Source organism: Parasteatoda tepidariorum, chromosome 6, assembly GCF_982258835.1.
Source record: "Parasteatoda tepidariorum strain Cologne lab strain chromosome 6, Ptep-v5.0, whole genome shotgun sequence".
Taxonomy (NCBI): domain Eukaryota; kingdom Metazoa; phylum Arthropoda; class Arachnida; order Araneae; family Theridiidae; genus Parasteatoda; species Parasteatoda tepidariorum.
In genome coordinates, this window is record NC_141760.1 from 98,408,540 (window position 1) to 98,422,968 (window position 14,429).

The 14,429-nt window shown below is 26.7% G+C and overlaps 2 protein-coding genes across 5 annotated transcripts in view; one reads left to right on the plus strand and one right to left on the minus strand.

Moving 5' to 3' along the window:
* The window catches only part of LOC122268301 (uncharacterized), a 68,514-nt gene extending 68,064 nt beyond the window's left edge, over positions 1 to 450 (minus strand). The window contains exon 1 of one of the 3 annotated variants that reach the window (XM_087166236.1): positions 311 to 450. Coding sequence is in view for 2 of the 3 variants with exons in the window: in XM_087166234.1 (XP_087022360.1) it covers positions 291 to 313 (23 nt within the window). In the remaining variant the exon portion in view is untranslated. Of the gene's footprint in view, positions 1 to 290 lie in introns of all 3 variants that reach the window. The other 2 variants (XM_087166239.1, XM_087166234.1) reach the window with 2 other exon arrangements.
* On the plus strand, positions 140 to 13,855 carry tsr (Cofilin/actin-depolymerizing factor homolog tsr). 2 transcript variants are annotated; one of them, XM_021148392.4, is made up of 3 exons: positions 140 to 877; positions 7,507 to 7,787; positions 12,919 to 13,855. In XM_021148392.4, exons 1-3 carry the CDS (start codon positions 866 to 868, stop codon positions 13,076 to 13,078), a joined length of 453 nt encoding a protein of 150 aa, XP_021004051.1. In that variant the 5' UTR covers positions 140 to 865; the 3' UTR covers positions 13,079 to 13,855. The 2 variants fall into 2 exon arrangements, with proteins under 2 accessions (XP_021004051.1, XP_042902594.1); XM_043046660.3 differs by having other exon boundaries at positions 140 to 215.
* The last annotated feature ends 574 nt before the right edge of the window (positions 13,856 to 14,429 follow it).

Below are 14,429 nucleotides of genomic sequence, written 5' to 3' on the forward strand. Positions count from 1 at the left end.
TTGTAAAGCCGCGTCTTATTGGGTGAAATTAAGTGCTCCCTAGTTTTAAAGCATTTGATCTCACAAATGACAGCGTAGCTGACACTGGTGTGGAGACTATACGCGGAAGAATACAAGAGCGAACCCTCCCGAAATTTTCTGAACTGAAAGAAGCCGGTGTTATATTAGTCTACCAAATATTAAATAGCTTTTGGGATATTTAAATAAACACCATGGTGAGTTTTATTTTACTATTTATGGATAGCATAAGAATTTTTATGTAGATTTAATGTATTAGTACTAATAATTACTGTAAATTGTGTGAATATACCATGAAGTTTCTTCTGTGCCGGTGTCGATTAAGCCTAAAAATTCGTCAAGTGCTTATCTTTCATTGCGATTTCATGCACAAAACTAAATGCTTGTTCGTTTGTCAGCTAAGGAAAGACACCTCCTTACCTTGGAACAACAAAGAGTGAAGTAAATAAGAATAGCTATTTAATTCTTGTTTTGTCCGCTGAGCTATTTTTAGTTTCAATGCGACTGAATTTTCAGGGCTTGGTCTGCAAATATTTTTTTGGCAAGCACAAAGCTATCTGCTTGGTGAAATTTGTTAGCATAGTTAACGAAAGTTCTCAACTTGAGTTCTATTGTGGTCCTGTTACCTAAAACGTTGATAGAGAATAAAAAATGCATTGGTCAATTTTCCTAGAAAGTTTCGTTTTCGACTTCTACAAATAACAAGTGATTTGATGTGTCTAAAATGTGAATCAATGATGTGCAGTTTAACGTGACATCTAATTTGTGGATATAATACACGAAGGATTACTTTCACATAAAATTTACATTTAATTTAATTAATGTTTTGGTAAAAAAAAAATTAAATATGCCTGGCCCGGTAGGTTATGTTCTTAAATTCATAGTACTAAATTTTATGAACTTAAAAATTACCTATTAGTTATTTTTCTAATTGTGATTGGCACTCTTTTAATTTTATTTTCTATGGTTGTCAAGCTTTTGGGAGTAATTTCCGTATCGTGATCTGTGGCAGAATAATCGCAGTCTTGGCAACTTTCGAGCAGCAGCCCACTAGAAACTTTAAAAAGAAGTCACTCGTTGCCCCCCCCCTCCGGAAAATCTGTATTTTTTTTAAACCTCGTTTTATTGGCTAAATATTTATTTGCAATGTAATTTTTTTATCCATAAAAAAGTTAAAAGAAAAAAAATGTTTCTTTAATTGTCAGGCAGTTAACAGGTAGGTAATTCATTTAGATATCTAGAAATGCTTTAAGGCAAGGGAAATTCATAATAGGCAGGACATTTTCTATGTATTTATTTTTCTGAGCGAAAAAAATGTTTACCTGAAAAATAACCAATGTCCATTGGTTCGCATTTTTGATAAGTTTTCTGCATTTTTGTTAATTCTCAAATTTTCTTAATTTTGGTAATCTATTCATTAAAATTTCTCTTCTCATTGTAAGATTACTCAAATATGAGAGTAAGATTACTCATCTTTAGAGAAATTTGTATTAAACTGATTTTTGAAATTGTTCAATTCTAATATCACTATTAAAGAAACTGACTTGGGATTTATTTTGCAGTCTGCGTGAAATGAGCGAATAAATAAGCCCTCATAGATACAAAATAGACGCATCGCAATGCATAAATTGAAAGTCTTATTTAAGCATTATGGGATTTTTAAAATCATTCTGAAAGGTTGGTAATAACTGCTGAGTGCTATATAACTACATGGAATAAGTTAATCAATGTGGTTTAATTATATAAATATTATATAATTATTAGGTTGAAACTAGGGTTTTGAAAATAACATAATTTGTAGTGATCATTACTGTAAAAATGAATGCATTTTTTACTTTTAAAATTAGAACTATGTAGCCTGATCACTTTATTAGACAATGTTTTGAAGTAAACTATAACATAGATAGTAAGAATTAGTAATTTTTAATTTTAGAGTAATTTTTTCTAAATGCTAGAACTAAGAGCTTAAGTCCCTTGAAATGTTAGAATATTTTAATGTAATCTTCATAAGCAATGCATCTTATCAAAATTTTAACACTATTAAATTTAATATCAGAAGTATTTCTATGTTGAATATCCTATTTCAATGTTTTTGAAAAATTATTTTTCTGTAATTGTATGTCATTATCTAAAAAATGGTTATTTCAATCTTCAAAACAGATTTTCTAACCTTCAAATAAAAAATATGTTAACATATTATCAAAAACCACTTTGCCTGTCCTAGGTAGACCTATTGCTAAAACATGTAGGTGCAAAGTACAAAATTTCATTTGATATGATGGATCAACTTTGTTGAGGTGAATAAACAGTGGAAACTGTTGAAAAAATGGTCACTAGAAAATGTAGTAAATGCAAAAAAGTTTCAGAAATTCGTATGAAATCACTACAATTTAGTGTTTCTGAAAAAATTAATTCGTTAGTTGAAATGAACTTGATTTTACCAGTTTTTAAAAGTATTTCTTGTTATAACTTGCATTTATCTCTAAATGAGAGAAAAGCCTAGTGCCAATTCGACATATTTAAATTTTTATAAAATATTTTTTAGTTTAATTTTCACGTTCATTTGACACAATTTGCTATAATCAAACAGAATATTAAGTAGGAAAAAAATCCAGGAATTAATGGGTTAATATTGAGTCCTGAAACAGATTTTATTGTTACCAGGGATGAGATTCTTCCGCGGATTCGCGGATTTCCGCTTTTTTTCAGATTTTTCCATTTTTCCCGCTAATTTCCGCTGAAATTTTTTTTTGCCCAAGTTAAAATGTTTTATGAGGAATTTAATTTTCCGCGAAGGGAAATTGTTGAAGTCCCTTTTCCTCCCTCTGAAGTTTCTCTAAAAATCATTTCCTTGGGATAAAACTGGTTGACCTTTATACAGGGATGAGATTTTTTTTTTGTCTCTTGAATTCCAGCCTTTTTATCAAAAACTCCGATTCTCTAAAAGTTTCGTTTTTTTAAAATAAATATCCCGTTTTTTTTAAATTCAGTCATTGAAGTAAAATAATTCTATTTATTTACGATTTTCAAAGATAAACAGAAAACTCAATCTACGCCCTAGCTGCTAACCCTTCCGCATTTTTACTTATTTTAGCTATTTTCTCCGATTTCACGCACAGAAAATAAGATTTTCCGTATTTTTTATCCGTCGGCTGGATAGCTCGTATTTTCGTTATTCAGATCTCGATTTTTATTCACGCGATTTTAATATCAATCATCGATTTTCGTATTTACCTGATTTAAAAGTTGCACATTGCGATTCTTATTTACGCTATTTAAATATCGTGTATTATGATTCTTATTTACGACATTTAAAAATCCAATATCGTGTTTCGTATTTATGCATTTTTAAAATCTCGATTTTATTATCAAATCTCGATTTTCGTATTTACCTGATTTAAAAGTTGAACGTTGCGATTCTTATTCAGGCGATTTAAATATTGTACAGTGCGATTCTTACTTACGAGATTTAAAAAATCAATATCGCGATTTGTAATTACGAGCTTTTAAAGCCCTATGTAGCAATTCGTATTCACGTGAGCTTAAAATCCAATATCATGATTCGTTTTTGTGGTTGTAATATCGCGCGATTTAAAAATTATGCATCGTGATCAAAAAATTAAAAAATCATGATTTGTATTTTCGCATTTTTTTAAATTCGATGTAGAGTTTCATATTTACGTGATTTAAAAGTCTCATATCGGAATTTATGTTCACATGGTTTACAAATTTAAAAATCGCACTTTTTTGTCAAATTTTTGTTTATATATATATATATATATATTTCCTTTTTTTCTTCTTTTTTTTTGTTTTTTGGATTTCCTCTTTTATACTTTCTGACTACTCTCATCCCTGTGTTACATATTGAATCATAAAATTGAAGTTTTTTGTAAAATAAACTAAGGAATTTTTATTTTCAAATTACTGACTTCTCGAAATCTATGAATACATGTCTATTATGTGGTAAGGTGAGTAACTTTTTAATTTTTAAACTGAAAATCTTGAGAAAAATTCTTTTAAGTTTTAATGTGCATTTTTAATTAGTTTTTTTATTAACTCTGAATTTGTTTTTAAACATAAATGCTGATGAAATGAAATTTTTTCCACTTTTGTACTTCTTAATAAATATTATACTATGTATTTTTTTTTTTTTTTTTTTTTTTTTTTAGATCTGTCCTTAAAGAACACTTAATTTTTCTAGATAAGTGAGCATTTTTGTTTGGAAAAAAAAAATAGTTCAAAAATTATAATTGGCTTTGTAAATTCAAAATTCTGGAAAAACTAAATGAGAAAATTTGTATTCTTCATTTAATTTTTTAAAAAATATAAACGTCTTTAGCTATATTAAATTTCATGTTTGAAATTTACTTTTCATTTAATTGTTTAACATCTTTGACTTGCAGGCTAAGTGGGGGGCTTTCTGTATCATGATCTGCGAGTAGAATAATCGTAGCCACCACTGGACAAGCATTCATATGTTTTTTGTTTCTAAAAAATTGCAAGTTATCTGTTTGGCGATTGTAGTTTGTGCGCCAGGTCAAGATACAGAAATATCTCTCATGGAAGAGCTAAATTTGAATTGAAACTAAATTATTTTATATCCAATAATTTCTGCCCTGCTAAATTTTTTGTTTTAAAATTATATACAGGCCAGACAATTTCATTTTTTTTTTTCAACACTTAGCTTTAAAATTTTTTAAAGCCTCCATTTTTGGTTTTTCTATTTTCATTAAAGAAAAGCATGTTGATGGAACGTTTCTCATAGACTTGATTATTTTATTGTCCCTTTTTTTTCTAGCATGGTTTACCAGATAACTAGCAATATAGGAAAATGATTCTCAGCATTTAAGCAATATTTTAGAAAGAATTTTTTCTGTTTCGCTTTAGATTTTTCTTATTGACTTTTTTATTTTAGTTTTCTTCTCATGGCAGCATTTTTTAAAAGCGCTTCTAATGAACGTTATTCTTTTATGGTCACTTTTTCTAAAAATATGGCAGTGTGAAAAGGTTTAAATATTGAACAGTTTTTGTTTTGCTTTCTAGATAGCTTTTTCAAATGTTATTTTTTATACTCTAGTTAAGACATGATAAAAGTGTTTCTGTCGGATTAACCTTTTCTTAAACATAGTCCTTGGAAAACTGATATGTTAAGCTTTAAAAAGAATTAAGATTGATTTTCATTTTCTGTTTTGCTTTTGTGTATTATCTTTTTTATAGAAGTTTTTATGATAGCACTGCTGCGTTTCTGATACATTCTCTTTTATTCAATTCTTTAAAGGGTAAAATATTATTTCTAGTAATTAAGTTTTGTTTTAAGAATTAAGGGATATATATTATCTTAAGCATAATGAGGGGTCTGTTAAGAAGAAATTTGGGTACGACAATGGACCCTTCACGTAATTTATCTTTTAATCCGGCCCTTCACAAATTTATCTCCATTATTGCTTTTTTAATCAAATAAACCCTTCCCAGGGAAGGGGAGGAAATAATTGCTGTTTATTTTTTAAAATGTAATTTTTATTAAAATTATAATTTTATTGTTGAATATTGTTCTTTTTTTGCAATAACCGGAACCCTATTTCCACAAATTCACAAAAGCAGGACCCTGGTTGAAAGAATATGACTTAACATTTATTTTTATTCACAAATTACGAGTAATTTTTTTCACAATTTTACAAAAACGTACCTTTCACAAAATGTCTGGACAGACCTCTTGATAGTTTTTTCCCATTTACCCCGTACCAATAATTCAACTAAGTTAAGATTATTTTTCAATAATGACATTTTTTTAAAATTTATTTCTATATAAAATATATTTGTATATATATATATATATTTTTAAAATATTGTTCAATCCTCAAAATCAAAGCTGATAAGTTTGCTATTTCAGCAAAAGCAGTAATAAATCTTGTAGAGAAAATAGTTTTTCAGTTTCACAAGTCAACTAACTGTAGAGTAATGTTATGAAATTTTGAAATGGTGAATTGAGAGATCCACTGATTCGTATAATAAATACAAAAATGTTAAGTCAGGGGTCTGTCCAGACCGAATTTACTACAGTTTAGCGGTACCTTCACAAATTCAACTTTAGGAAAAATGGTAGTTTCACAATACTTTTTCTTAAAATTTCATTTTTGTATTCCTTAAGAAATGATAAATCCATATTCTTGCCATATTTTTGTGTTGGATTTTTAAATATAATTTTTAATTTTTCACAAATTATGTCTAAATTTTCACTAAGTAACTCTCAGATAAACCTGGACAGATTGTAGTAGTCTATATTTCAAGTTCTTTTTGCTGTAAAGAGGAATATTTAAGATTGAATAACCACACAGACAGTGTAATTTTTTAGATTTTTGAAGCAGTGTTTTTGATAATGTCCACATCAAATACTTGCTAATCCTAATTACTGTTGTCTTATTGCTTTAAGCATCCACATGCTGAATTGAAGAGGTGCTAACAAGAGGTCATCGAACCTCTAAGTGCTGCTACTGAATTTTACTACCTGTATTTTTGATTTCTACGTTTTACTGTGCACTTTTTATATGGATATTACTTTATTTATAATGCAATATAATATTCATAAGTCATTTCTTTGAGTTTTAAATCTTGTCATTTTGTTTATCTTAAAGACAGTTTGAAGTACCAAGTACATTTATATTAAGTTAAATATTTTGTCTGTGACTCTTATTTTAAATCATATTCTTATCACTGTATGCATTAAGATGTTAATTTATTGGTTCTTTTTAAAAACATTGGTAAATGTTTTTAATTGCGTATGGATATATGTCACGATAAATGTTTTGCTTTTCTCTTAGAGATACTGTTCTCTTCTATTAAAATATCCAAATTCAAGTTTCTTATTGAAATAATAGAGAAATTTATTTCTGAGAATATTACGTGAATAAACTTTTCATAAATTAATATTAGATAAAAATTTAATATACAAAATTTTAACATGAACATAATTAAAAGGTACTTTTTATGTTTTAAGACTTTTCATGTGATAATATTCAATAGATACTTTTCTATGTAAAATATTGGTTATTCACTTTATTATACTTATTAGTTTGTCTAAAGTGAGAACTCCCCTAGCCATTCTTCTGGACCTGTGGAGGTGACCATGGTAACGAAGTATAACTATTTCAAGTAGAGGTGTGGGGCCCATAGTTTAAGAAGGTTTTGTTAGGCTCTGGTCCCGAAAGAAAGGGAATCTTTTTCTTCATTCTGTGTTAGCCCTAGAGAGAAGAGAAGCTACCCTCCCTGAAATGTTGCTATTCTTGTTTCCATAGCAGCAGACAACACCAGACTTAGTGGCGGAGGAGTTCTTACCATAGACAAACTATAGGTCTTGTCACTCATTATAAATAAACATAATTTTACAAAAATTTGGAGGCTACTGAATCAACAGTAGTAGGTTTGTCAAATTCAAATTTGTTTATTAATATTCTCTAAATTATATTTAATGTTCTTTTTTTCTCCCCATAGTCATCTGGAGTAACAGTATCAACAGCAGCAAAGACTACTTATGAAGAAGTTAAGAAAGACAAAAAATACAGATACATTATTTATCATATTAAAGATGAAAAAGTAATTGATGTGGAAGTAACTGGTTCCCGAGAAGCAACCTATCCTGAATTCCTTGAGCAGTTGCAGACTTACAAAGATGACTGCAGATATTGTGTATTTGATTTCCCTGCTAACATTCCCGTTGAAAGTGGTCAGGAAAAGTCCTCTATGTCAGTTGATAGGCTAATTCTTATGACATGGTATGTAATTTGTACTTTATTTTTTTAAATTTTATATTCGGACTTAACTTTCTACAGTTTTGACATACATTAGTTTCGACATTTGACGTACTGTGAATTTAATTGTATCACTATATTAAAGTTTCTAGTTCATATGCAAAATACTGTTTATTTAAATACTTTTATATTGTGTAGATAAATTCTAATTTTTTGGAGTTTTCTTTTTATTGTCTTGGATATATTTTCACGAAGGAAAATTTGTGAATATTCATTTAGCCAGATTTTCAAATATTTAAATGGCATATGAATTAATAATTAAGTTTGAGATTAAATTTGTGCATAATTTGTAAGTTAATGTTTTCTTATAAGATTTCTTTTACAAGAAAAAATATATCTACTATAATTAAAATCAGAATTGTTATTAAAAATAAAAACTTTTATTTGAATTAATATTTAAAACTTAAATATTTAGAAGTACACATATAATCAAGTAATGAATTCATATTTTAAAAAACTAAAGTATTTCTTACAGTATTGAGCTTAAGTAGCTATATTTATAGTTTTGTCTAGTTTAATAATTAAATTTTCCAAGAACATTTCTTTTTCTTAACAATTTTGAGTGACTTTAATTAAATTATCAAATTATTTATAAAACTAATCTTTTTTATAAAAAATTCAATTTAAATAGATTTTTATAATTCATGAACCTTTTTAAAATTTTCCATTAAATGTATATAGAATAATTTATGTGCAAAAAACATAATTATATCTCAGGGGTCTGTCCAGGCCGAATTTACTACCGTTTAGCGGTACCTTCACAAATTCAATTTTAGGTGAAACGGTAGTTTCACAAAATACTTTTTCTTAAAATTTTATTTTTGTATCCCTTAAGAAATGATAAATCTATATTTTTACCATGTTTTTGTATTGATTTTGTAATATAATTTTTAATTTTTCACAAATTATGTCTAAATTTTCACAAAATAGGTACCTTTCAGAAAAACCTAGACAGACCCCTGTATCTATTGCTTATAAAAATTTTATGCTTTTTCAAATATTTTTTATTTTATTTTTTTCAGTATGTGTTTTTAATCTAAACTAATTTACTTTTCTAGGTATCTAATTTTCTAATCTTTTATGTTCATTATTGGGTTGAGCTATGATTTTATTTGTTCAATTAGTTTTTAATAATTAAAGGATTTTCACTATTTAGTAAAAAATGTTAAATATTTTATCTTATATATTTTTTTAAATAAAATATTTTGCATTTATGTTATCAGTTGTTTTTGTTAGTAAATGGGAAAATCATGCAAATCATCAATTCATATTTTTGCAAAGAATTTTAATTTAAGAATTCAAGTAGATAATCATTGAAGTGCACTATATAAAGACAGATGATATGTGAGATCATGATACATGAGATGCAAAAATATGTAGAATCTTGCAAGTTTTGATTTTTACAATAGGTCTTAAGGTTCTTAGCGGTTTTAGGTCTGACCCCAAAATGCTTAATTGCACTGAGCAATCTTAATTTGAGCTTAAACTAAAATTTTCTACTTAGAGCAAGATTTTTATAGCTCATTGGTATATTCTAGTAATATTTCGTAAATAAATTCTCTATGTGTGGCATAGACCTGACATCGTATCTTTTAATATTTTAATTTTTCCATTTACCTCATATTTTTCTTTTTACTTACAAAATGAAGTGAAATCTGTTAAAAAGAAATTAAATAAACCTTTACATTAAAAATGGCATATTTTACCACAATAAGCTAAATTTCATGTTCAATTTACTATGCTATTCTGATTTTTTTATAATGTACTTCAGTTTGCTGTTCATTTTTCATTTTGCAATTTGTTGCAATTTTTCTTAAATTTTTCACCTTTATAATTTAAAGCTGGAAATATTACATTTAATAGATTTGAAATTGTGTATATTTCCTTTTCAAATTTTGAGATTCAGTTGTCATTTCATCATTTAGATATTTTAAATTAGTTAGACAATTACTACTTTTTAATCTGAAGGGATAATTTTTGAAAATATATTAAAAAATGATAGTTCATAGAAATATTCCTAGATTAAATTTAACATAACCAAGCAGATGGGAATGGAGATACAGTACAAAACCAAAAAACCGGAACGAAATTAGATATTTCCCCCCAACTTTTAAAAAATAACTTTTTTTTCCTCATAAGATTTTAGGATTTTTCTTTCTTTTTTGAAGGATGTTTACCTTACCATCATTTCAGAAATAATCATTAGTGTATTACCTCATCGTTTTTTCCTATTTTTAAGATTATTTCCAAATATATATTTTTTTTTAGTTGGGTTTAACACTAAAAAAACGGCTTTTTGTAGCGATTCAGAAAACCGGAAAAATCAGTTATCCGGAACAGCGATAGTCCCGATCGTTCCGGATAATCTGTTCTCTACTGTACTATAAAAATTGCTTGATGGGAAAATTATTACATTTTGCTGAATTTGCAATCCATCTATCTAAACCTAGCATACAAAATATTAAGTGTTTGTATTATGTGATCATATATATTCACCAGTAGAATATAGCAAAATTTATCTGAAGTCTTACTGAAAAAGTAGTTTCAATTCGTTTTCTCGTACAATAAAAAATTCTTGTGAAATTTAACATTTACCTCAATAACATTTACTACAATAAAAAGGTTTTGTAAAATTTAACATTCTTAATGTTGGAAGATAAACATCGTAACCATTTTGATATTAACACATTGATACACATCATATTCTAATCAAGAAAGAGTGGTTTAAAGGCTTTTAATTGAAAAATTACTTAAAATATTAACCAGAATAAAAATGAGTTTTTCAGTCTTAATTCATTAACTTACGTTTATATCTAATGTGAACAATTCATGTTAAGCACCAAGATAAAGTACTTTCAAATTAATTATATATTTAGATATTTTAAACTGTATAATGCTTTATTCAAATATAAACTTCAAAGTTTAAGTGGGTTTAAAATTATAAATTCTCAGAAATTTGATGTGTAACGAGGCAAGTTTTTTGCTTTTGTGCAATTTATGTTCCATACAGTAATTCATTTAATTTGAACATATCAGATTTTATAAAGTACTTTTTCATAGAATATGATGTACTAAGTATTTTAATACAAGTTTAATAACTTTGACTTTAACTTATAATTTATCAATGTAATTGTTTTAAGAAAATTAAGTTAATTTTTTTATGTCCAATGCCATGGAATTGCCCTTTAGTTATGCAACATTAAGTTTATATTTTAATAACTAAATTGAATATTAAAAATGTTCATAATTATAAATTTAAGTTCGACTCTTATATACCTTTGTATAAAACATTCATTTAAGAAATTAAATTTTTCCAAATTTTAATTTAGTTTTAATGAATTTTTTTAATATTAGATATATATTTTATGAAAAGACTTCTTCAGGGTTTGGTTTTTGATTGTAAAAACTGGTTTTTGGCATGTCGTGTCAAACACCTGTCAGTGTCAAGAACTAGCATAAACTGTAGATCTGACAAAAACTTTTTAAAATATGGTACAAGTTGCTTTTTTGGCATTAGGGCATTTTATTTAATGTTAAATCATGCACAATGCTTGTCTCTCTACTACTACTATAATTGATTTATATTATATATAACATATAAATAATAAAGCTAAAATTATTGAAACTAATAATAGGTTTTTCTAAAATTTTTTAACTTAATTCTTTTAGTTCATTATTTACAGTATTATAACTATTCAATTTATATTACAGGTAGTTTTTTATTAATCTAAATATTTCAATTATTTTATGGTACAGTTTTTAGAATGAGTAAAACTAAAGCTTTTCCCAATACTCAACTGATCCCAACTTATAATTTTTTTTCATTTTTGATTCTCTATATTTGTTATTGCTTATATGAATATATCTGATTTCACAAACAAGGTTTGGGAGAATTCAAACAGTCATGGAAAATTTTTGTCTAAAAAAAATTTCAACGAAATTTTTGATTTAAAAATTTTTTGCTTTCCAAAATTTTTTTTAAAAGAATGTTAATTTATTGTTTAGTTGGAATTCCTAAAGTTTAATGTTAAAAATTAATTTATTTTCCCTATATAAACTGTGCTTTCCAAAAATATTTTTAACCTGTTATAATACAAAATGCTGTAATTGTGGGGGAAATTTCTATTCAAAAACTTAGTTCTAAGGAAATATTACCCTCTGATAATTTTCTGTACTCCTGCTTGTATGTGCATGAATATTTCCAGTCAGTTCACGTTTCAATCAATATTTACAACAGTTATTGAAATTTTTCTAATTACATTATATGTTATAATATTTACAGTACGTTTACATTCTAGTCTATGCAGCTCAGCACCAATCAAAAGAATAGTTTGGAATTCGTCTTATTCTGACAGCACTAAAAAATTTAGTACAAAAGGGACTCATAATTTTTTTTATTGTGTGCTTCATGAAAAGGAGCTAAAATGTTAGTTAATGAAAATTGAATTATATATAAGATTGACATATTATATATAAGATACATCTAATAAGATTGACGATTTTTTGTTGTTGGCACAATTGTTTTTGTATTTATACTTTCAATGATTAAATAAATTAACATAAATCTCCATTTTGGAAATTTGTATTTATAATTTTATATTCTACTACAAAATCTAAGTTTTGACCGTAAATGTCAAAACAGTTAAATGCCAAAATTATTCAAGAACATAATTGATCACTTCTAATTTTATATGTATGATTAAAGTAACCAATTAAAGTAACACTGTACCAAAAAGTACCAATTAAAGTAACACTGAATATATACATGCATCATATTTAAATATGTCTGAAACAGTTATTTATATATTCAATTAAATGTGATTTACACCTGTTTATGAACAACCTTGCCATGGGAATTATATTGATTTCATAAATGCATGAAGAATCTCTTTGGTTAAAATAGCTGAGAAATTTGATATGAGATTGTCAAATAACCTTTGATCGCCAAAAATTACAGAATTTCACCTAGCTTTAGTTAAGGTGAAAGATCAGTATTTCTGTAATTTTTCTGCACTAGTCATTGTCTTGTTATAAAATTAAAAATTTTATTACTTTACCTAACATCTTTTACTAAATTGTGACAACTTTGTTTTAGGTGTCCTGAAAGCGCCAAGATCAAACAAAAGATGTTATACTCTAGTAGTTATGATGCCTTGAAGAAAGCTCTAGTTGGTGTATACAAATATGTCCAAGCTTGTGACTTTGAAGAGGCCAGTCAAGAAGCAATTGAGGATCATTTCAGAAAAGGCAAATAGGACACTTGCTTGTGTATCAGCGGTCTTTATGGTACCGGAGGAGCGACTTATGAAGTGTCTTCTCGGCACTTTAAAACGATCCCTCTTCCATTGCTTCTGTTTATTTTTTTCAAAAAAAGATGCCAGACTGGGATGCTCAGTGTAAACATCTTAAAATTACAGAAATATCTGGGAAGTGCTTGTAGAGCATCTTTATATTTACTTTTTATGCTGATTAATATTTAAATGTGAAACATGTAGAGAAGTTCCTTTTTTTATATACCTATATATCATTTTCTTAATTGTAATTGGCAGTCATAAGGAAATCGCATGATTCTACAACTGTTTTGAAAAGGAAAAATTATTTAAATGTTTGTATCGCTCAACATGTGATTTTTTTTTTTTAATTCTATGATTGAAAGGGATTAGTCAATCTGTTATTTCACTTGGTACCATTGCTGTGCAAACACTTCCAGTGTCTCTTAAATAATTTATGTCATATCGTTTCCTTGTGTTTTTCATATGACTGTATTTGTATGTAAGCACCAAAAAACAAAATAAAATAATTTGATTTTTTTTCAATGAAATTATGTGGTCATAAATTGTGAAATTATATATCTGTAAGCATCTGATAACTTTTCTCTTATACTACAATATCTTTATAAATTGTAACGAACCTAGCCAAATTAATCTTTACTTTTTTTTCATACCATCTGAAAATTTTGTAATTTCTTGCTAGAATGACTAGATTCTTTCATAATTTTGTTAAAAGTAAAATAAAAATTTTTTTCATTAACATTTCTGCCTCTTTAACTTGGTTTTTTATTTTGTTGGAAAGTTCATTTGCATTTATTGACTAGAATGCTAGATGTAAGTTGTAGTTTAAGTTATTCCTGTTCTTTAGTAAAATTAAAACACTTGAAATTAACTAAAAGTTTAAATAAGTAAAGGACTATTTAAATCTTGTTTAAAAATTAACCTGATTTTTATAGTTATTTGATAGAAGTTTAAATTAAAAAAAAACTAACACTTGTTTTAGAAACTAAATTTTTCTTCTAACATTTTTGGAAGTACAGTGGACTGCTGATTAGATTTTTTAATGAAATCAGAAATTTTTAATTTTGAAAATCAACTCTACTGCATGACTTAACTTGAAATAATTATTATCTGAATTATTGCATTTATTTGTCAAAGTGGTCAAATTTATTTCCTTTTTTAAAAACTAAAAGTATTAATAGCATATTAATCTTCTATAATCTGTTCCTCAATTTAGGTAAATCAATTTTCAAAATACAATACAAACTTTTTTTTTGTAACAAAAAGTTATTACTTCTGAAAAAAGGTAAGATTTTTGTAGCACATAAAAATTAAA

Bases quoted from the DNA above. Each gene is read 5' to 3' on its own strand.
- tsr (XM_021148392.4), top strand. The intron at 7,788-12,918 runs GTATGTAATTTG...ACTTTGTTTTAG, and splicing joins AGGCTAATTCTTATGACATG to GTGTCCTGAAAGCGCCAAGA.